This window comes from Catharus ustulatus, unplaced genomic scaffold, assembly GCF_009819885.2.
Source record: "Catharus ustulatus isolate bCatUst1 unplaced genomic scaffold, bCatUst1.pri.v2 scaffold_105_arrow_ctg1, whole genome shotgun sequence".
Classification (NCBI taxonomy): Eukaryota; Metazoa; Chordata; class Aves; order Passeriformes; family Turdidae; genus Catharus; species Catharus ustulatus.
The window spans coordinates 46,052-67,690 of NW_024879452.1; the positions used below are offsets into that span (position 1 = coordinate 46,052).

At 35.0% G+C, this 21,639-nt stretch overlaps 1 protein-coding gene across 1 annotated transcript in view; it reads left to right on the forward strand.

Moving 5' to 3' along the window:
• Positions 1 to 4,606: 4,606 nt before the first annotated feature.
• Positions 4,607 to 21,639, forward strand: part of LOC117011295 (phosphoribosylformylglycinamidine synthase-like) — a gene marked incomplete at its 3' end in the record, with an annotated part of 63,329 nt that continues 46,296 nt past the window's right edge. Inside the window, exons 1-4 of the mRNA XM_033086664.1 lie at positions 4,607 to 4,626; positions 6,218 to 6,404; positions 8,299 to 8,404; positions 15,842 to 15,982. Of these exons, the coding sequence (XP_032942555.1) occupies positions 6,278 to 6,404; positions 8,299 to 8,404; positions 15,842 to 15,982 (374 nt within the window). The remainder of the gene's footprint in view (positions 4,627 to 6,217; positions 6,405 to 8,298; positions 8,405 to 15,841; positions 15,983 to 21,639) is intronic.

Genomic DNA, 21,639 nt, shown 5'->3' on the forward strand with positions numbered 1-21,639 from the left:
GTGGGTTTTTTGGGATTTGGGGGGTTTGGAAAATTTAGGGAATTTTTTGGGATTTTTTTGGGGTTTTTTGAATTTTTTTGGGATTTTTTTAGGATTTTTTTGTATTTTTGGGATTTTTTGGGGATTTTTTGGGATTTTTTTGGTGATTTTTTGGGATTTTTTGGGCTTTTTTTGATTTTTTTAGGGGTTTTTTTTGGTTTTTTTGGAATTTTGGGGGATTTTTTGGGAATTTTTTTGGGATTTTTTGGGATTTCTTGGGATTTTTTTTTGTATTTTTGGGGTTTTTTTGGGATTTTTGTGGCTCCCACGGAGCTTCCTGAACCCCCAGGGGCACCACGAGCTGCTGGAGATCGGGCCCAGGTGGGGTTTGCGGGATTTTGGGAGTTTGGGAAATTTAGGGAATTTTTTGGGATTTTTTTTGGTTTTTTTTGAATTTTTTTTTGGGATTTTTTTAGGATTTTTTTTGGTTTTTTGGGGATTTTTTGGGATTTTTTTGGTGATTTTTTGGGATTTTGGGGGGATTTTTTGGGATTTTTTTAGGGGATTTTTTTTTGGTTTTTTTTGGAATTTTTGGGGGATTTTTTGGTGATTTTTTGGTGATTTTTGGGATTTTTTTGGGATTTTTTGGATTTTTTTGGGATTTTTTTGGGGGATTTTTGGGGCTTCCCCTGGAGCTTTCCTGAAGACCCAGGGGCACCACGAGCTGCTGGAGATCGGGCCCAGGTGGGAATTTGGGGAAATTTGGGAGTTTGGGAAATTTAGGGAATTTTTTGGGATTTTTTGAATTTTTTTTGGGATTTTTTTTGGATTTTTTGGTGATTTTTTTGTGATTTTTTGGGAATTTTTTTGGGGATTTGTTGGTGATTTTTTTGGGATTTTTTGGGATTTTTTGGGATCTTTTGGGGATTTTTTGTGGGGATTTTGGATTTTTTTTACGGGATGTTTTGAGATATTTTTGGGATTTTTGGGAATTTTTTTGGGGATTTCTTGGTGATTTTTTGGGATTTTTTTGGAATTTTTTGGGAGATTTTTTTGGGAATTTTTTTTTATTTTTTTGGGATTTTTTGGGATTTTTTTGGGATTTCTTGGGATTTTTTTTGGATTTTTTGGGATTTTTTTGGGATTTTTTGTGGCTCCCCAGGAGCTTCCTGAAGCCCCAGGGGCACCACGAGCTGCTGGAGATCGGGCCCAGGTGGGGTTTGGGGAAATTTGGGGGTTTGGGAAATTTGGGGAATTTTTTGGGATTTTTTTGGGATTTTTTTTGATTTTTTTGGGATTTTTTTGGGAAATTTTGGGATTTTTTGGGGATTTTCTTGATGATTTTTTGGGATTTTTTGGGGATTTTTTTGTGATTTTTTGGAAATTTTTTTGGGGGATTTGTTGGTGATTTTTTGGGATTTTTTGGGGAATTTTGGGATTTTTTGGGAATTTTTTTGGGATTTGTTGGTGATTTTTAGGAGATTTTTTTGGGATTTTTTGGGATTTTTTGGGGGTTTTTTTGAATTTTTTTGGGGATTTTTTGGGTTTTTTTAGGATTTTTGGGATTTTTTGGTTTTTTGGGGGATGTTTTTGATTTTTTGGGAATTTTTTTGGGGATTTGTTGGTGATTTTTAGGAGATTTTTTTGGGATTTTTTGGGATTTTTTTCGGATTTTTTTGAATTTTTTTGGGGATTTTTTTTGGTTTTTTTTAGGATTTTTTGGGATTTTTTGGGAGTTTTTGGGATTTTTTGGTGATTTTTTGGGAATTTTTGGGGGTTTTTTTTGGGAATTTTTTGGAAATTTTAGGGGTGAATTTTAGGGATTTTTGGGGATTTTTCTTGGGGATTTTTTTGGGATTTTTTTGGGAATTTTATTGGATCTTTTTGGGATTTTTCGTGGCTCTCACGGAGCTTCCTGAACCCCCAGGGGCACCACGAGCTGCTGGAGATCGGGCCAGGTGGGGATTGGGGAAATTTGGGGGTTTGGAAAATTTAGGGAATTTTTGGGATTTTTTTGGGATTTTTTTTGTATTTTTTTGGATTTTTTTTGGGTTTTTTTTGTATTTTTTGGGATTTTTTTGGGATTTTTTGGGATTTTTTTTGGTGATTTTTTGGGATTTTTTGGGCTTTTTTTTGATTTTTTAGGGGATTTTTTTTTGTTTTTTAGGAATTTTTGGGGATTTTTTTGGGAATTTTTTTGGATTTTTTTGGGATTTCTTGGGAATTTTTTTTGTATTTTTGGGGTTTTTTTGGGATTTCTTGGGATTTTTTTTGTATTTTTTGGGATTTTTTTTGGATTTTTTGGGGCTCTCCAGGAGCTTCCTGAAGCCCAGGGGCACCACGAGCTGCTGGAGATCGGGCCCAGGTGGGAATTGGGGCAAATTTCAAGGATTTTGGGATTTTGGGGATTTGGGGAATTTTGGGATTTTTTGGGATTTTTTTGGGATTTTTTTTAGGATTTTTTGGTGATTTTTTGATGATTTTTTGGGATTTTTTGGGATTTTTTTGGGATTTTTTTTGGGATTTTTTTTGGATTTTTTTGTGATTTGTTGGTGATTTTTTTGGGGATTTTTTTGGATTTTTTTGGGGATTTTTTGGGATTTTTTTTGGATTTTTTTGTGATTTGTTGGTGATTTTTGGGGATTTTTTGGATTTTTTTGGGAGATTTTTTTGGGAATTTTTTTTTATTTTTTTGGATTTTTTGGGATTTTTGGGTTTTTTGGGAATTTTTTTGTGATTTTTTGGGATTTTTTGTGGCTCCCCGGAGCTTCCTGAAGCCCCAGGGGCACCACGAGCTGCTGGAGCTCGGGCCCAGGTGGGAATTGGGGCAAATTTCAAGGATTTTGGGATTTTGGGGAATTTGGGGAATTTTTGGGATTTTTTGGGATTTTTTTGGGATTTTTTTGGGATTTTTTTAGGGGATTTTTAGGGATTTTTTGGTGACTTTTTGGGAATTTTTTAGGGATTTTTTGGGGATTTTTTTTGGATTTTTTGAGGATTTCTTGGGATTTTTTGGGGATTTTTTGTGGGGATTTGGGGGAATTTTTTTAATATTTCTGTCAGAATTTCATTTAAATTATGGGCTAATTATCACTAATTAATTAAGAATAATTAATTAATTTTTATTAATAACCAGGCTGGGGCTGTGTCCTTCCCTCATTTCCTGTCCCTCTGTCGCCGTTTGTGTCGAAATTTCGCGATTTTTATTTTTTAGTTTATTTTTTAATTAATTTTTAAAATTTTAGTTGGGATTTTTTGTGGAATTTTGAGCTAATTAAGATTAATTAATTAAGAATAATTAATTAATTTCCATTAATGACCAGGCTGGGGCTGTGTCCTTCCCCATTTCCTGTCCCTCTGTCACCGTTTGCGTCAAAATTTCGCGATTTTTTATTTTTTAATTAATTTTTTTTTATTTCAGTCAGGATTTTTTTGGGAATTCTCTGTTAATTAGAACTAATTAATTAGGAGTAATTAATTAATTTTTTTATTAATACCCCCAGGCTGGGGATGTGTCCTTCTCCCATTTCCTGTCCCTCTGTACCGTTTGCGTCAAATTTTCGCGGTTTTAAAATTTTTTAATTAATTATTTTTTTATTTCTGTCAGAATTTTATTAAAATTTTAGGTTAATTAGGATTAATTAGTTAAAAATAATTAATTAATTTCCATTAATGACCAGGCTGGAGCTGTGTCCTTCCCCATTTCCTGTTCCTCTGTCACCGTTTGCGTCAAAATTTTGTTTTTTTAAAATTTTTTAATTTATTTTTTTGATTCCTGTCAGAATTTTTTTAAGATTTTTGGGCTAATTAAGATTAATTAATTAAGAATAATTAATTAATTTCCACTAATTACCAGGTTGGGGCTCTGTCCTTCCCCCATTTCCTGTCCCTCTGTCACCGTTTGTGTTGAAATTTCGCGATTTTTAAATTTTTTAATTTATTTTTTTAACTTCTGTCAGGATTTTTTTGGGAAATTTGAGCTAATTAAGATTAATTAATTAAGAATAATTAATTAATTTTTATTAATTACCCCCCAGGCTGGGGATGTGTCCCTCCCCCTATCCTGTTCTTCTGTCACCGTTTGCGTCGAGTTTTCGCCATTTTTGATTTCTTAATTTTTTTTTTTCTTTCTGTTAGAGTTTTTTAAAAATTCTGGGTTAATTAACTCTAATTAATTAAGAATAATTAATTAATTTCCATTAATGACCCCAGGCTCTGTGTCCTTCCTCCATTTCCTGTCTCTCTGTCACCGTTCGCGTCAAAATTTCGCGGTTTTTTTATTTCTCGTAATTTTTTGTCGATTTCTCTCAGGATTTTTTTGGTAATTTTGCGCTAATTAAGATTAATTAATTAAGAATAATTAATTAATTTTTTATTAATTACCCCCCAGGGTGGGATGTGGCACTCCCTTCTCCACCAACGCCGTGTCCCTGTGCCACGCGGCCGGGCTGCGCCGGTGCAGAGAGTGGAGAGATCGCGGCGGCTGCTGATCCAGGTGGGGACCTGGGGACACTTGGGGACACTTGGGACATCTGGGGAATTTGGGGACATGTGGGGACATTGGGGATTTTTTTGGGATTTTTTGGGGATTTTTTGGGATTTTTTGGGGTGTGCAGAGTGAAGAGATCGCGGCGGCTGCTGATCCAGGTGGGGACTTTGGGACATTTGGGGACATTTGGGGACATCTGGGGACATCTGGGACATCCCCCCAATGTCCTCAATGGGTCCCCAATGTCGCCAAATTTTTTTTGCCCAGTATCTCCCTCAAAATTCCCAGAAAATTGGAAAAAAAACCCCCAAAAGTTCCCCAAAAAAATCCCAAAAAATCTCTAAAAAACCCTAAAAAAATTCCAAAAAAAATTCCCAAAAAAAACCCCAAAAAATCCCCCAAAAACTCCCAAAAAATCCCAAAAAAACCCTCAAAAAAATCCCCAAAAAATCCCAGAAAAATCCAAAAAAAGATAAAAAATTCCCCAAAAAATAAAAAAAATCCCCCAAAAATATCCCCAAAAAATTAAAAAAAAAAATCCCAAAAAACTCCAAAAGTCCCAAAAATCCAAAAATCCCCAAAAAAATCCCATAAAAAACCCCCAAAAAATCCCAAAAAATCCAAAAAAAATCGCAAAAAATCGCAAAAAATCCCAAAATATCCCAAAAAATCCCAAAAAAAGCCCCAGAAATCTCAAAAAAAACCCCAAAAATTGCCAAAAAATCCCTAAAAAAATCCCCAAAAAATCCCAAAAGTGCCCCAAAAAATCCCCCCCAAAATCCCTGAAAATTCCCCAAAAAATCCCAAAAACCCTAAAATATCCCCAAAAAATCCCAAAAAAATCCCCAAAAATCCCCAAAAACCCTAAAATATCCCCAAAAAATCCCCAAAAAATCCCCAAAAAATCTGAAAAATTTCCAAAAAATCCCAAAAAAACCCCCAAAAAAATCCCCAAACAAATTCCAAAAATGCCGAAAAAATCCCTAGAAAATACCAGAAAATCCCCAATAAATTCCCCAAAAACACCCAAAAAAATCCCAGAGAAATCCCAAAAAATCCCAAATAATCTCTAAAAAAGCCAAAGAATCCAAAATAATTCCCAAAAAATTTCCCAAAAAATCCCAAAAAATCCCTCAAAAAATTCCCAAAAAATCCCCAAAAATCCCCAAAAAATTCCCCCAAAAATCCCAAAAATCCCCAAAGATTCCCCCAAAAAATCCTAAAAAAATCCCCAAAAATTCCCAAAAAAATCCCCAAAAATTTCAAAAAATGCCAAAAAAATTCCAAAAAAAATCCCAAAAAATCCAAAATTCCCCCAATGTCCCCAATGTCCCCCACTCCCTCTCAATGTCCCCGTGTCCCCGTGTCCCCAGGTGGCGTCCCCGCTGTCCCCAGTGTCCCCACTCCCCTCAGTGCCCTCAATGTCCCCTCAAGTCCCCTCAATGTCCCCGTGTCCCCTCAATGTCCCCTCAATGTCCCCTGTCCCCAGCTGACATCCCCGCTGTCCCCAATGTCCCCACTCCCCCCCAATGTCCCCAATGTCCCCAATGTCCCCTCAATGTCCCCTCAATGTCCCCGTGTCCCAGTTGGCGTCCCCAATGTCCCCAATGTCCCCCACTCCCCCTCAATGTCCCCTGTCCCCAGCTGGCGTCCCCGCTGTCCCTGAATGTCCCCAATGTCCCCCCAATGTCCCCAATGTCGCCGAATGTCCCCAATGTCCCCAATGTCCCCAATGTCCCCTGTCCCCAGGTGACGTCCCCGCTGTCCCCCGGGCGCCGTTCCCGCCTGGCGCGCGCCCTCAGGGACGCCATGACGGAGCAGCTGTACCCGGAGCCCCTGGGGACGTTCGATGTCCCCTCCAGCCCCGTCCCTGTCACCACCATCGACGTCCTGGGCAGGGGACAGAGCGCCCTCAGGGAGGCGGACGCGGAACTGGGTGAGCTGGGGACACTGGGGGTTTTATGGGGTTTTTTGGGATTTTTTGGGTTTTTTTTTGGATTTTTTGGGATTTTTTCTTATTTTTTTTGGGATTTTTTGGGGATTTTTTGGGAATATTTGGGATGTTTTGGGATTTTTAAAATTTTTTTGGGATTTTTGTGGGTTTTTTGGGAGTTTTTTGGGATTTTTTGGGATTTTTCTTGGGGTTTTTGGGATTTTTGGGATTTTTTGGGATTTTTTGAGAATTTTTGGGGATTTTTTTGGATTTTTTTGGGATTTTTAAAGGATTTTTTGGGATTTTTTTGGCATTTTTTGGGATATTTTTGGGATTATTTTTGAGATTTTTTTCCGGATTTTTTGGGGATTTTCTGGGATATTTTGGAGCTTTTTTTTATTTTTTGGGATATTTTTGAGATTTTTTTGGGGACTTTTTTGGGATTTTTTGGGATTTTTTGACAATTTTTGGGGATTTTTTTGGAATTTTTTTGGATTTTTGACAATTTCTGGGATTTTTTTGAATTTTTTTGGATTTTTTATGGATATTTTGGGGATTTTTTTGGGAATTTTTTGGGATTTTTTGGGGATTTTCTGGAGATTTTTTTGGGATTTTTTGGGATTTTTTTGGGATCTTTTGGGATTTTTTTGGGAATTTTTTGTGATTTTTAAAATTTTTTGGGGGATTTTTTGGGATTTTTTGGGATTTTTTTGGGGATTTTTTTAGGGATTTTTTATACGTTTTTGGGGGATTTTTTTGGGATTTTTTGGGATTTTTTGGGATTTTTAGGGATTTTTTGGGATTTTTTTTAGATTTTTTTTTTATTTATTTTGGGATTTTTTGGGATTTTTTTTGGATTTTTTTGAGATTTCTTTGGGATTTTTTTTGGATTTTTAGGGATTTTTTTGGGGAATTTTTGGGGATTTTTTTTGCATTTTTGGGGGATTTATTGGATTTTTTGGGGGTATTTTGGGATTTTTGGGGATTTTTTTATTTTTTGGGGACATTTTAGGATTTTTTTGTCTTTTTTTGGGATTTTTTGGGGATTTTTTTTCGGGATTTTTGGGGGATTTTTTTTGGATTTTTTTTTTTTTTGGGATTTTTTAGCGATTTTTTTGGGGATTTTTAAAATTTTTTTTGAAATTTTTTGGGATTTTTGGGATTTTCTTGGGATTGTTTGGGGATTTTTTGGGTATCTTTTTGGCAATTTTAGGGGATTTTTTGTGGATTTTTGGGATTTTTTTTTTATTTTTGGAATTTTTTTGGGGATTTTTTTTGATTTTTGGGGATCCTTTTTGAATTTTTTTGGGATTTTTGGGGATGTTTTGGAATATTTTTGGAATTTTTGGGGATTTTTTCGGGATTTTTTGGGAATTTTTTTGGAATTTTTTGGGATTTTTTTTGGGGATTTTTTTGGCATTTTTGGGGGGATTTTTTTATTTTTTGGCAATTTTTGGGAATTTTTAGGGGAAATTTTTTGGAGAGATTTTTTGAGATTTTTTTATTTTCTGGGAGTCGTTTCGGAGTTTGTGGGAATATTTTTTTGGTTCTTTTTTGAGGTTTTTGGGTGATTTAGGGGGATTTTTTTTTAATTTTGGGGAATTTTTTTTTAATTTTTACTGAATTTTTGGCAAAATATTTTGGAGTTTTTTTGGGAATTTTTTGCAGATTTTTGTCGAATATTTTTTTGTAATTTTGGGGAATTTTTTGGTAACTTTTGTAGAATTTTTTTGATTTTTTTGGGGTTATTTTGGCAATTTTTTTCTGATTTTTTGTAGAATTTATTTGACAATTTCAGGAATTTTTTTTTAATTTTTTTGGGGTATTTTTAATTTTTTTTTTAAATTTGTGCCAATTTTGGGATTTCTTTTGGGATTTTGAATTTTCCCTCCCCCAGGCCTGGCCTTTGACCCCTGGGACCTGGAGTTCTACACCGGATTGTTCCAGAAAGCCGCCAGGAACCCGACCTCGGTGGAGCTGTTCGACCTGGCACAGAGCAACAGGTCAGACAAAAAAATAACAAAATTTCATTAAAAACCCAAAATCCACAAAAATCCCACAAAAAACCCCATAAATCCCATTAAAATCCTGTAAAAATCGTATTAAAATCCCATTAAAATCCCATTAAAAAAGCTAAAAACCCCCTTAAAATCCCATAAAAATCCCATTAAAAAAAAAAAATCCCATTAAAATCTCATTTAAATGTCATAAAAATCCCATTAAAAATATCAAAAATCCCAATTAAAAATCCCATTAAAATCCCATTAAAAAATGAAAAATCCCATAAACATACCATAAAAATCCCACAAAAATCCCATTAAAGTACCATAAAAATCCCATTAAAAAAAATCAAAAATCCCATTAAAATCCCATTAAAATCTCATAAAAATCCCCTTACAAAAACAAAAAATCCCATAAAAACCCAAAAATCCCATTAAAATCCTTCTAAAGAAACCAAAAATCCCACAAAAATCCCATTAAAATCCCATTGCAATCCCATTAAAATGCCATAAAAATTACCATTAAAACCCCATAAAAACCCAGAAAATCCCACAAAAATCCCATTAAAATCCCATAAAAAATCCCATTAAAATCCCACAAAAATCCCATTAAAATCCCATAAAAATCCCAGTAAAATCCCATTAAAAAAATCAAAAATCCCATTAAAATCCCATTAAAATCCCATAAAAAATCCTATAAAAATGCCATTAAAAATCCCAAAATCCCATAAAACCCAAAAACCCCATTAAAACCTCATAAAAATCCCCATTAAAAAATCCAAAATCCCTTAAATATACCAAAAAAAATCTCATAAAAATCCCATTAAAATCCCACAAAAATCCCATAAAGACACAAAAAAATCCCACTAAAAAGCCCAAAAATCCCATTAAAATACCATAAAAAAATCAAAAATTCCATAAAAACACAAAAAATCCCATAAAAATCCCATTAAAATCCCATTCTTTGAACTCTTCGACCTGGCCCAGAGCAAACAGGTCAGACAAAAATAATAAAAACACTAAAAGTAACAAAAATAACAAAATCCTAAAAGTACACCAAAAAATCCCATAAAAATCCTGCAAAAAATCCCATTAAAATCCCATAAAAACAAAAAAAATCCCACAAAAATCTCATTAAAATGCCATAAAAATCCCATAATAATCCAATAAAAAGGCCGTAAAATTCTCCTAAAAAATCCCACAAAAATCCCATAAAATCCAATCCCATAAAAATCCCAAATTCCCATCCCTGGAGCTCTTTGACCTGAGCAACAGGTCAGACAAAAAATAACAAAATTTTAAAAAAACCAAAATCCAAAATAATCCCACAAAAAACCCCATAAATCCCATTAAAATCCTGTAAAAAACAAAAAAATCCCATTAAAATCCCACTAAAAAAGCTAAAAATCTCCTTAAAATCCCATAAAGGTCCCATTAAAATCCAATAAAAATCCCATTAAAAAAATCAAAATCCCATTAAAATCCCATAAAAATCCCATTATAATCCCAAATTCCCATCCCTCTTCGACTTGGCCCAGAGCAACAGGTGACCCCAAAAACCTCAAAAAAAACCAAAATCCCATAAAACCACAAAAAATCCCATTGAAATCCCTTAACAAAATAAAAAATCCCATAGAAATCCCATAAAAACACAAATAATCCCGTTAAAATACCATTAAAATAAATCAAAAACCCCATAAAAATCCTATTAAAAACCCTCAAAAAAGTCCCATTGAAATCCCATGAAAATCCCATAAAAACACAAAAAATTCCATTAAAAAACCCAAAAATCCCATTAAAATCCATTAAAATACCATAAAAAATTCCCACTAAAATCCCATAAAAAACCAAAAAATCCCATTAAAATCCCAATAAATCCCATTAAAATCCCATTAAAAAAATGAAAATCCCATAAACATACCATAAAAATCCCACAAAAATCCCATTGAAATCCAACAAAAATCCCATAAAAACACAAAAAAATCCCATAAAAATCCCACAAAAATCGCATAAAAATGCCACAAAAAACCGTCAAAAAAATCCCATAAAAGTCCCTTTAAAATCCTATTAATATCCTATAAAAATCCAATAAAATCCCATAAAAATCCCGTAAAAATCTCATTAAAATCCCACAAAAATTCCACACAAATTCCCACAGAAAATCCTACAAAAATCCCATAAAAATCCCAAATTCCCATCCCTGGTGAGACAAAAAATAACAAAATTTCAAAAAAAACTCAAAATCCAAAAAAATCCCACAAAAAAAACCCATAAATCCCATAAAAATCCCATAAAAAACCCAAAATCCCATAAAAATCCCCATTAAAATCCCATAAAAATACAAAAGAATCCGAATAAGATCCCATTAAAATCCCATTAAAAGAATCAAAAATCCCATAAAAATCCCATTAAAATCGCGTTAAAAAAATCCCCATAAAAATCCCATAAAAATCCTAAAAAAATCCCATTAAAATCCCATAAAAATCCTATAAAAATGCCATTAAAAACCCCATACAAATCCCATTAAAACCCCATAAAATTTCCCATTAAAATCTGATTGAATTCTCATTAAAATCCCATAAGGACCCTGTAAAAGTCCCACTAAAAACCCTTAAAATCCCACAAAAATCCCATTTAAAAAACCAAAAATCCCATAAAAATCCCATAAAAATCTCATCAAAATCGCAGTAAAATCCCATTTAAAAATCAAAAATCCCATAAAAGTCCCATTTAATTCCCATACAAATCCCATAAAAGTCCCGTTAAAAATCCCATTAAAATCCCACAAAAGTCCCATCAAAATCCCATCAAAATCTCATAAAAAACCAAAAAATCCCACAAAAATTCCACAAAATTCCCATAAAAAAACCCCAAAAAATCCCCTTAAAATCTGATTAAAATTCCATTACAATCCCATAAAATCCCATTAAAAATCTCTCAAAAGCACCAAAAATCCCATAAAAATCCTATAAAAATCCCATTAAAAAACCCAAATATCCCATCAAAATCCAATTAAAATCCCATAAAAATCCAATAAAATAATATAAAAATCTCAAAAAAATCCTACCAAAATCCCATTGAAATCCCATTAAAATCGCATAAAAATCCAATAAAAATTCAATTAAAATCCCATTAAAATCTCATAAAAAATCCCACAAAAATCTCTTTAAAATCCCACAAAAATCCCATAAAAATCCCATTAAAATCCCACAAAAATCCCTTAAAAATCCCTTTAAATTGTCATAAAAATCCCATTAAAATCCCACGCAAGTCCCATTAAAATCTCATTAAAATCCCATAAAAATCCCATTACAATCCCATTAAAATCCCCCAAAAATCACAGTAAAAATCCCCCCAAAATTCCACAAAAATCCCATTAAAACGGCATAAAAATTCCATTAAAATCCTATAAAAATCCCATGAAAGTCCCATTAAAATCCAATTAAAATCCCATAAAAACCCCATTAAAATCCCATAAAAAATCCAAAAAAATTCCATAAAAATCCCATTAAAATCCTATTAAAATCCCATTAAAAATTCCAACAAAAATCCTTTTAAAATCCTATCAAAATTCCGCTAAAATCCCATAAAAATCCCATAAAAATCACAGTAAAAACCCCACAAAAATCTCGTAAAAATACCATAAAAATCCCCCCAAAATCACATTAAAAATCCCTCAAAAAAATCCCATAAAAATCCCATTAAAATCCCACTAAAATCCCTTTAAAATCTCACAAAAATCCCATAAAAATGCCATAAAAAATGACATTAAAATCTCATATAGAACCCAAAAAATCCCACAAAAATCCCGTAAAAATCCAATAAAAATCCATAAAATCCAATAAAAATCCCCAAAAATCGCATTAAAATGCCACAAAGAATCCCAAAAAATCCCACAAAATCCCATAAAAATCCCATTAATAACACCAAAAATTCCACGAAAAAACCGCAAAAAAAATCCCATAAAAATCCCATAACAATCTCATAAAAATCTCAAAAAAATCCCACCAAACTCCCGTTAAAAATCCCATAAAAATCCTGTAAAAATCCCAATAAAATCCCAATAAAATCCCATTAAAAATCCTATAAAAAATCCCATAAAAACCCCATAAAAATCCAATAAAACCCCATAAAAATCCCATAAAAATCTCAAAAAAATCCCGCCAAAATCCATAAAAAATCTCATTAAAATCCTGTTAAAATTCCATTAAAATCCTATTAAAATTCCATTAAAATTCCATAAAATTCCCAATAAAATCCCGTAAAAATCCCGTAAAAATCTGATAAAAATCCCATTAAAATCCCACAAAAATCACCAAAAAGCCTACAAAAAACCGAAAAAAATCTTATAAAAAGTCTCTCTAAATTGCCATAAAAACCCCATTTAAATCCCATTGATATCCTGTAAAAATTGAATAAAAATCCCATTAAAATCCCCAAAAAAATCCCATAAAAATTCCATAACAATCTCATAACAATCTCATAAAAATCCCACCAAAATCCCATAAAAATCCCGTTAAAATCCTATTAACATCCTATGAAAATCCCATAAAAATCCAGTAAAATCCCATAAAAATCCCATAAAAATCTTCAAAAAATCCCAACAAAATACCATAAAAATCCCATAAAAATCCTATTACAATCTCATTAAAATCCCTTAAAAACCCCATTAAAATCTCATAAAAAATAAAAAAAAATCCCACAAAATCCCATAAAAGTCCCATTAAAATCCTATTAAAATCACACAAAAATCCCATTTAAAAAATCAAAAATCCCACAAAAATCCCATAAAAATCCCATAAAAATCTCAAAAAAATCCCACAAAAATTCCATAAAAATCCCGTTAAAATCGTATTAAAATCGCATTAAAATCCAATTTAAAAAAATCAAAATCCCTCAAAAATCCCATAAAAATCCCACAAAATCCCATAAAAATCCCTTTAAAATCCCATTAAAAAACCCAAAAATCCCATAAAAATCTCATTAAAATCCTACCAAAATCCCATTAATATCCTATAGAAATCCAATGAAAATGCCATTAAAGTCCCACAGAATTCCCGTTAAAAAAACGAAAAATCCCACTAAAATCCCATAAAAATCCCATAAAAATCACCAGAAATCCCACAAAAAACCCTCAAAAAAAGTCCCATAAAAATCTCAAAAAATCCGACCAAAATCCCATAAAAGTCCCATTAAAATCCCATAAAAATCTCATTAATATCTCATAAAAATCCCATAAAAATCCCAGAAAAATCCCATTAAAATCCCCCCAAAAATGTGATAAAAATCCTATTAATGCCCTAAAAAATTTCTATAAAAAATCCCATATAAATGAACAAAACTCTCATTAAAAATCCCATTAAAATCCCATGAAAAAACCAAGAAAAATCCCATTAAAATCCCATTAAAATTCCATAAAAATAACCAATAATCCCACAAAAAATCCAAAAAAACCCCACAAAATACCACAAAAATCCCATTAAAATCCCACAAAAATCCCACCAAAATCCCATAAAAGTCCCATTAAAAATCCCATTAATATCCTATAAAAATCCAATAAAAATCTTACGAAAATCTCATAAAAATCCCATAAAAATGTCTTAAAAATCCATTAAAATCCCACAAAAATCCCACTAAAATCCCACAAAAAGCCCATAAAGATCACATAAAAACCACCAAAAATCCCACAAAAAATCCACAAAAACACCCATAAAATCCCATAAGAGTACCATAAAAATCTCAAAAACATTCCACCTAACTCCATAAAAATCCCATAAAAATCCCATTAGCATTCTATAAAAATCCAATAAAAATGTCATTAAAATCCCACAAAAATCCCATTTAAAAAATCAATAATCCCACAAAAATCCCATAAAAGTCCCATAAAAATCCCGTTAAAAATCCCCTTAAAATCTCATAAAAATCCCATTAAAAACCCATAAAAATCCCATTAAAACACCAAAATTCCTGCGAAAAAACCTAAAAAAATCCCACAAAAATCCCTTTAAAATCCCATAAAAATCCCATTAAAATCCTATTAAAATCTTGTTAAAATCCCAGAAAAATCCCATTAAAAAAATCAAAAATCCCAGAAAAATCCCATAAAAATCCCATAAAAATCTCAAAAAAATCCCAGAAAAGTTCCATAAAAATCCCATTAAAATCGTAATAAAATCCCGTTAAAATCCCAAAAAACCCCATTAAAATCCCATAAAAATAAAAAAAAAAAATCCCACAAAGTCCCACAAAAATCTCATAAAAATCCCATTAAAATCCCATAAAAATTCTATTACAAACACTAAAAATCCTGCGAAAAAATCTAAAAAAATGCCAAAAAAATCCCATTAAAATCCCATTAAAACGCCAAAAAAATCCCATTAAAATCCCATTAAAGTCCCATTAATGTCCTTTAAAAATCCAATAAATACCCCATAAAAACCCCATTAAAATCCCACAAAAATCCCATAAAAATCCCATTAAAATCCCACAAAAAAAACCAAAAAAATCCCATAAAAATCCCACAAAAATCTCCTAAAAATCCCATAAAAATCCCATAAAAATCCCATAAAAAAACCTAAAAAAATCCCATAAAAATCCAATTAAAATCCCAATAAAATCCCCCAAAAATTCCCAAAAAATCCCATAAAAATGCCGTAGAAATCTCCAAAAAAATCTGACAAAAATCCCATAAAGATGCCATAAAAATCCCATTAAAATCACCAAAAATCCCATGAAAAAACCTAAAAAAATCCCATAAAAATCCCATCAAAATCCCATAAAAATCCCACAAAAATCCCATCAAAATCCCATAAAAATCCCATCAAAATCCCGTAACAATCCCATAAAAATCCCATTAAAATCCCATAAAAAATCAAAAAAAATCCCATAAAATCCCGTAAAAATCCCATTAAAATCCTATTAAAATCCCACTAAAATTCCATTAAAGTCCCATAAAAATCCCGTAACAGTCCCATAAAAATCTCAAAAAAATCCCACCAAAATCCCATAGAAGTCCCATTAAAATCTCAATAAAAAACTCATTGATATCTGATGAAAATCCAATAAAAATCCCATTAAAATCCCATAAAGACCCTGTAAAAATCTCAATAAAATCCCTTTAATGTCCTAAAAAATTCCTATAAAAACCCCATATAAATAGAAAAAGAATTCCATTAAAATCCCATAAAAATACCTTTCAAATCCCCATAAAAATCTCATTAAAATCTCATTAAAATCCCGTTAAAGTCCAAAAAAGATCCCACAAAAATCTCATAGAAATCCCATTAAAAATCCCATAAAAATTCCATTAAAATCCCCCCAAAAAATTAAAAAAAATCCCATAAAATCCCATTAAAATCCCATAATGCCCCTGTGCCGATGACATCACCCCCGTGCCGATGACGTCACCCCCGCGCTGATGACGTCACGCTGTCCCCGCAGCGAGCACAGCCGCCATTGGTTCTTCAAGGGTCACCTGAGCATCGATGGCCGCGCGGTGCCGGGGTCGCTGTTCCAGCGGCTGATGGACACGCAGAGAACGTCCGGTGACAACAACGTCATCAAATTCTGTGACAACAGCAGGTGAGGGACACACCTGGGACAGGTGACAGAGAGAGGGACACACCTGGGACAGGTGACAGAGAGAGGGACACACCTGGGATAGGTGACAGAGAGAGTGACACACCTGGGACAGGTGACACACCTGGGACAGGTGAGAGACACACCTGGGATAGGTGAGACACACCTGGGACAGGTGAGAGAGAGAGTGACACACCTGGGACAGGTGAGACACACCTGGGATAGGTGAGGGACAGGTGACACACCTGGGATAGGTGACACACCTGAGAGACACCTGGGACAGGTGAGAGACACCTGGGATAGGTGAGAGACACACCTGGGATAGGTGAGAGACACACCTGGGATAGGTGAGAGACACACCTGGGATGGGTGAGACACACCTGGGACAGGTGAGAGACACACCTAGGACTCACCTGGGGATTTTTTTTGTGGGTTCTGGTTCGGATTTTGGGTTTTTTTGGGGTTGTTTTTGGGGCGAATTTGGGGTTTTTTGGGAATTTTAGGGTTTTTTGGTGTTGATTTTGGTAATTTTGGGGTAGATTTGGGGGATTTGGGGTCATCTTGGGGCCATTTTTGGGATGAATTTGGGGGTTTGTTGGTTTTTTGGGTGAATTTTGGTCATTTTGGGGTCATTTTGGGGTACATTTGGGGGATTTTTGATCATTTTTGGGGTAATTTCGGGGTTGAATTTGGGGGATTTTGGGGTAGATTTTGTGGATTTTGGGTCATTTTTGGGGGGAGTTTTGGGAATTTTGGGTCTTTTTTGGGGTGGATTTTGGAGTGAACTTGCGGGATTTTGGTTTTTTTGGGGTGGTTTTTGCTTATTTTGCATCATTTTTGGGTTGAATTTTGGGGATTTTGGGTCATTTTTGGGATGAATTTGGGGTTTTTGGGGTGGTTTTGGGGAAATTTTGGTCATTTTGGAATATTTTTGGGGTAGATGTGTGGGATTTTTGATCATTTTTGGGGCATTTTTGGCGTGAATTTGGGTGAGTTTGGGTCATTTTGGGGAGGATTTGGGGTTTTCGGGGTAATTTTGGGGATTTTGGGAGTTTTGGGGTTTTTTTTGGTTTTTTGGGGTGAGTTTGGGGGATTTTGGGTCTTTTTTGGGGTGGATTTTTGGCATTTTTGGCAATTTTGGGTCATTTTTGGCTTGAATTTTGGGAATTTTGGGTCATTTTTCAGGGGTGGAATTGGATGATTTTGGGGTGAATTTGGGAGATTTTGGGTCATTTTTGGGGCAGATTTGGGGGATTTTGGGTCATTTTTGGGGCAGATTTGGGGTTTTGGGGTGGGTTTGGGGGAATTTTGGGATTTTTTGGGTTTTTTTGGGGTGGATTTTGGTTATTTTGGGTCATTTTTGGGGTAGATTTGGGGGATTTGGGGTGATTTTTGTTGATTTGTGGGGAGAATTTGGTTATTTTTGGGTGAATTTGGGGAGATTTTGGGAATTTTGGGATTTTTTTTGGGGTTTTTTGGGGTGTTTGTGGGATTTTGGGCGTTTTTTGGGGTGCATTTTTGGCATTTTTGGTAATTTCGGGGTCATTCTTGGGTTGAACTTGGATGATTTTGGGTCTTTTTTGGGGTGGATTTTGTCAATTTTGGGTCATTTTTGGGTCGAATTTTGGGGAATTTTTGGACATTTTTGGGGTGGATTTTGGGTTTTTTTGGGATGAATTTGGGGGTTTTTTTGGAATTTTGGTTTTTTTTGGGTTGGATTTTGGGCATTTTGGGTCATTTTGGGTCATTTTGGGGTGAATTTGGGAGATTTTGGTCATTTTTTAGGGCAGATTTGGGGGAATTTTTGATCGTTTTGGGGGATATTTGGGGTGAATTTGGGGGGTTTTGGGTCATTTTTGGGGTGGATTTGGCAGATTTTGGAATTTTGGGTCATTTTTAGGATGGATTTGGGGAGATTTTGGGTTTTTTTGGGGTGAATTTGGGGGATTTTGGGTCAGTTTTGGGGTGGATTTGGGGTCATTTTTGAGTAGAATTTGGGGATTTTTGGTCTTTTTTTGGGTCATTTTTGGGGTGAATTTGGATGATTTTGGGATTTGTGTCCCCTCTGTGCCATCTGGGTGGATTTTAGGTGAATTTTTGGGGTGAATTTGGGTGGATTTTGGGTCATTTTTGGGTTTTTTTGGGATGGATTTTCGTCCTTTTGGGTAATTTTGGGGTCATTTTTGGGGTAAATTTGGGGAATTTTTGGACATTTTTGGGGTGGATTTTGGGGTTTTTTGGGGTGAATTTTGGTCATTTTGGGTTTTTTGGGGTCATTTTTGGGGTGGATTTTAGGGAATCTTGGTTCAGTTTTGGGGTGGATTTTGGGGTTTTTTGGGATGAATTTGGTGGATTTTGGGAATTTTTGGGGTTTTTTGGGGTGGATTTTCGGTCATTTTTGGGTCATTTTTGGGGTGGATTTTGGGATGAATTTGGTGGATTTTGGGTAATTTTGGGTTGGATTTTTGGGGTCATTTCGGGATGGATTTTTGGGTTGAATTTGGGGGAATTTTGGGTCAATTTTGGGGTGGATTTGGGGGATTTCAGGGTAATTTTGGGGATTTTTGGAATTTTGTTTTTGTTTGGGTTGGATTTTGGGCTTTTTGGGTGTTTTTGGGGTCATTTTTGGGCTGAATTTCGGTGATTTTGGGTGATTTTTGGATAATTTGGCGGGATTAGGGGAATTTTAATTCTTTTGGGTGGATTTTGGTGATTTTGGGTCATTTTTGGTAGGGGATTTTGGGGATTTTGATGAATCTGGTTTTTTTGGGTTGGATTTTTGTCATTTGGGGTCGTTTCTGGGGTGAATTTGGGGGATTTTGGGTCAGTTTTGGGGTGGATTTTTGGGTGAATTTGGGGGATTTAGGTTTTTTGGGGTCAGTTTTGGGGTAGTTTTGGTGGATTTTGGGGTTTTTTGGGGGATTTTTGGGGTGAATTTGTGGGTTTTGGATCGTTTTCTGGATGGATTTGGGGAGATTTTGGGTTTTTTGGGTGATTTTGGGTGATTTTGGGTCATTTTTGGGGTAGTTTTGGGGGATTTTGGGTTTTTTTGGGGCATTTTTTAGGTGAATTTTGGCCATTTTGGGTCATTTTTGGGGTGAATTTGGTGGATTTTGGGAATTTTGGGTTTATTTGGGGTGGATTTTGGGTCATTTTGGTTCCTTTTGGGGTCATTTTTGGGTTGAATTTCAGGGATTTTGGGTCTTTTCTGGGGTAGATTTGGAGTTTTTGGGGTGAATTTGGGGAGATTTTGGGAATTTTGGGATTTTTTTTGGTTTTTTGGGGTGAATTTGGGGGATTTTGGGCCTTTTTTGGGGTGGATTTTTGGCGTTTTTGGTAATTTTGGGGTCATTTTTGGGTTGATATTGAGTGATTTTGGGTCATTTTTGGGATGGATTTTGGCAATTTTGGGTCATTTTTGGGTTGAATTTTGGGAATTTTGGGTCATTTTTCAGGGGTGGAATTGGATGATTTTGGGGTGAATTTGGGAGATTTTGGGTCATTTTTGGGGCAGATTTGGGGGATTTTGGGTCATTTTTGGGGCAGATTTGGGGTTTTGGGGTGGGTTTGGGGGAATTTTGGGATTTTTTGGGTTTTTTTGGGGTGGATTTTGGTTATTTTGGGTCATTTTTGGGGTGGATTTGGGGGATTTTGGGTCATTTTGGGTTTTTTTGGGATGAATTTTTGTCATTTTGGGTAATTTTGGGGTCATTTTTGTGGTAAATTTGGGGAATTTTTGGACATTTTTGGGGTTTTTTGGGGTGAATTTGGGGGATTTTTTGAATTTTGGGGTTTTTTTGGGTTGGATTTTGGGCATTTTGGATCATTTTGGGGTGAATTTGGGGAATTTTGGGGAATTTTGTGTCATTTTGGGGCATTTTTGGGTTGAATTTTGGGGATTTTGGGTCATTTTTGGGAGGTGGATTTGGGATGGATTTTTGGGGTGGATTTGGGTTGATTTTGGGCCAATTTGGGTTTTTTTTTGGGATGGATTTTGTCATTTTGGGGCATTTTGGGTCATTTTTGGGGTGGATTTGGTGGATTTTGGGTGATTTTGGGTTTTTTTGGGTTGGATTTTTGTCATTTTGAGTGATTTTGGGGTCATTTTTGGGGTGGATTTTAGGGGATCTTGGTTCATTTTTGGGGTGGATTTTGGGTCATTTTGGGGTCATTTTTGGGGTGGATTTTGGGATTAATTTGGTGGATTTTGGGTAATTTTGGGTTGGATTTTTGGGTCATTTTGGGTTTGGTTTTGGGTTGAATTTTGGGGATTTTGGGTCATTTTTCAGGGCTGGATTTGGATGATTTTGGGGTGAATTTGGGGGATTTTGGAGTCATTTTTGGGGCATTTTTGGGCTGAATTTGGATGTTTTTGGGATTTTTGTCCCCTCAGTGCCATCGGGGTGTCCTGGTGGATTGTGGGATGGATTTTTGAGTTGAGTTTGAATAATTTTGGGATTTTTGTCCCCTCAGTGCCATCTGGGTGGATTTTAGGTGAATTTTTGGGGTGAATTTAGGTGGATTTTGGGTCATTTTTGGGTTTTTTTTGGGATGGATTTTCGTCCTTTTGGGTAATTTTGGGGTCATTTTTGGGGGTGGATTTGGGGGATTTTGGGGTGAATTTTTGGTGTGAAGTTGGGGTTTTTGGGTCATTTAGGGGTCATTTTGGGGGTGGATTTTGGGATGAATTTGTTGGATTTTGGGTAATTTTGGGTTGGATTTTTGGGGTCATTTCGGGATGGATTTTTGGGGTGAATTTGGTGGAATTTTGGGTCAATTTTGGGGTGGATTTGGGGGATTTCAGGGTAATTTTGGGGATTTTTGGAATTTTGTTTTTGTTTGGGTTGGATTTTGGGCTTTTTGGGTGTTTTTGGGGTCATTTTTGGGCTGAATTTCGGTGATTTTGGGTGATTTTTGGGTAATTTGGCGGGATTAGGAGAATTTTGATTCTTTTGGGTGGATTTTGGTGATTTGGGGTCATTTTTGGGAGCGGGATTTTGGAGATTTTGATAAATTTGGTCATTTTGGGTTGGATTTTTGTCATTTGGGGTCATTTCTGGGGTGAATTTGGGAGATTTTGGGGTTTTTGGGGGGATTTTTGGGGTGAATTTGGGGGCTTTGGGTCATTTTCTGGATGGATTTGGGGAGAATTTGGGGTTTTTTGGGGGTGATTTTGGGTCATTTGGGGTCATTTTTCGGGTGAATTTGGGGGATTTTGTGGATTTTTGGTCATTTTAGGGTTTTTTGAGGGCGATTTTTTGTCATTTTGGGGTAGATTTGGGGGATTTTGGGTGAATTTGGGGTCATTATTGGGATGAATTTGGGGGAATTTTGGTTTTTTGGGGTGAATTTTGCTCATTTTGGGTCAGATTTGGGAGATTTTTTACATTTTTTTTGTGAATTTGGGGGATTTTGGGTCAATTTTGGGGTGGATTTGGGGGATTTCAGGGTAATTTGGGGGAGATTTTGGGGTAAGTTTGGGGATTTTGGGAATTTTGGTTTTTTTGGGGTGGATTTTGGGCATTTTGGATCATTTTGGGGTCGGTTTTGGGGTGAATTTGGGTGATTTTGGGTCATTTTTCTGGTAGATTTGGGGATTTTGTGTCATTTTTTGGGGTGAATTTGGGGTTTTTGGGGTGGATTTGGGGGATTTTGGGGTT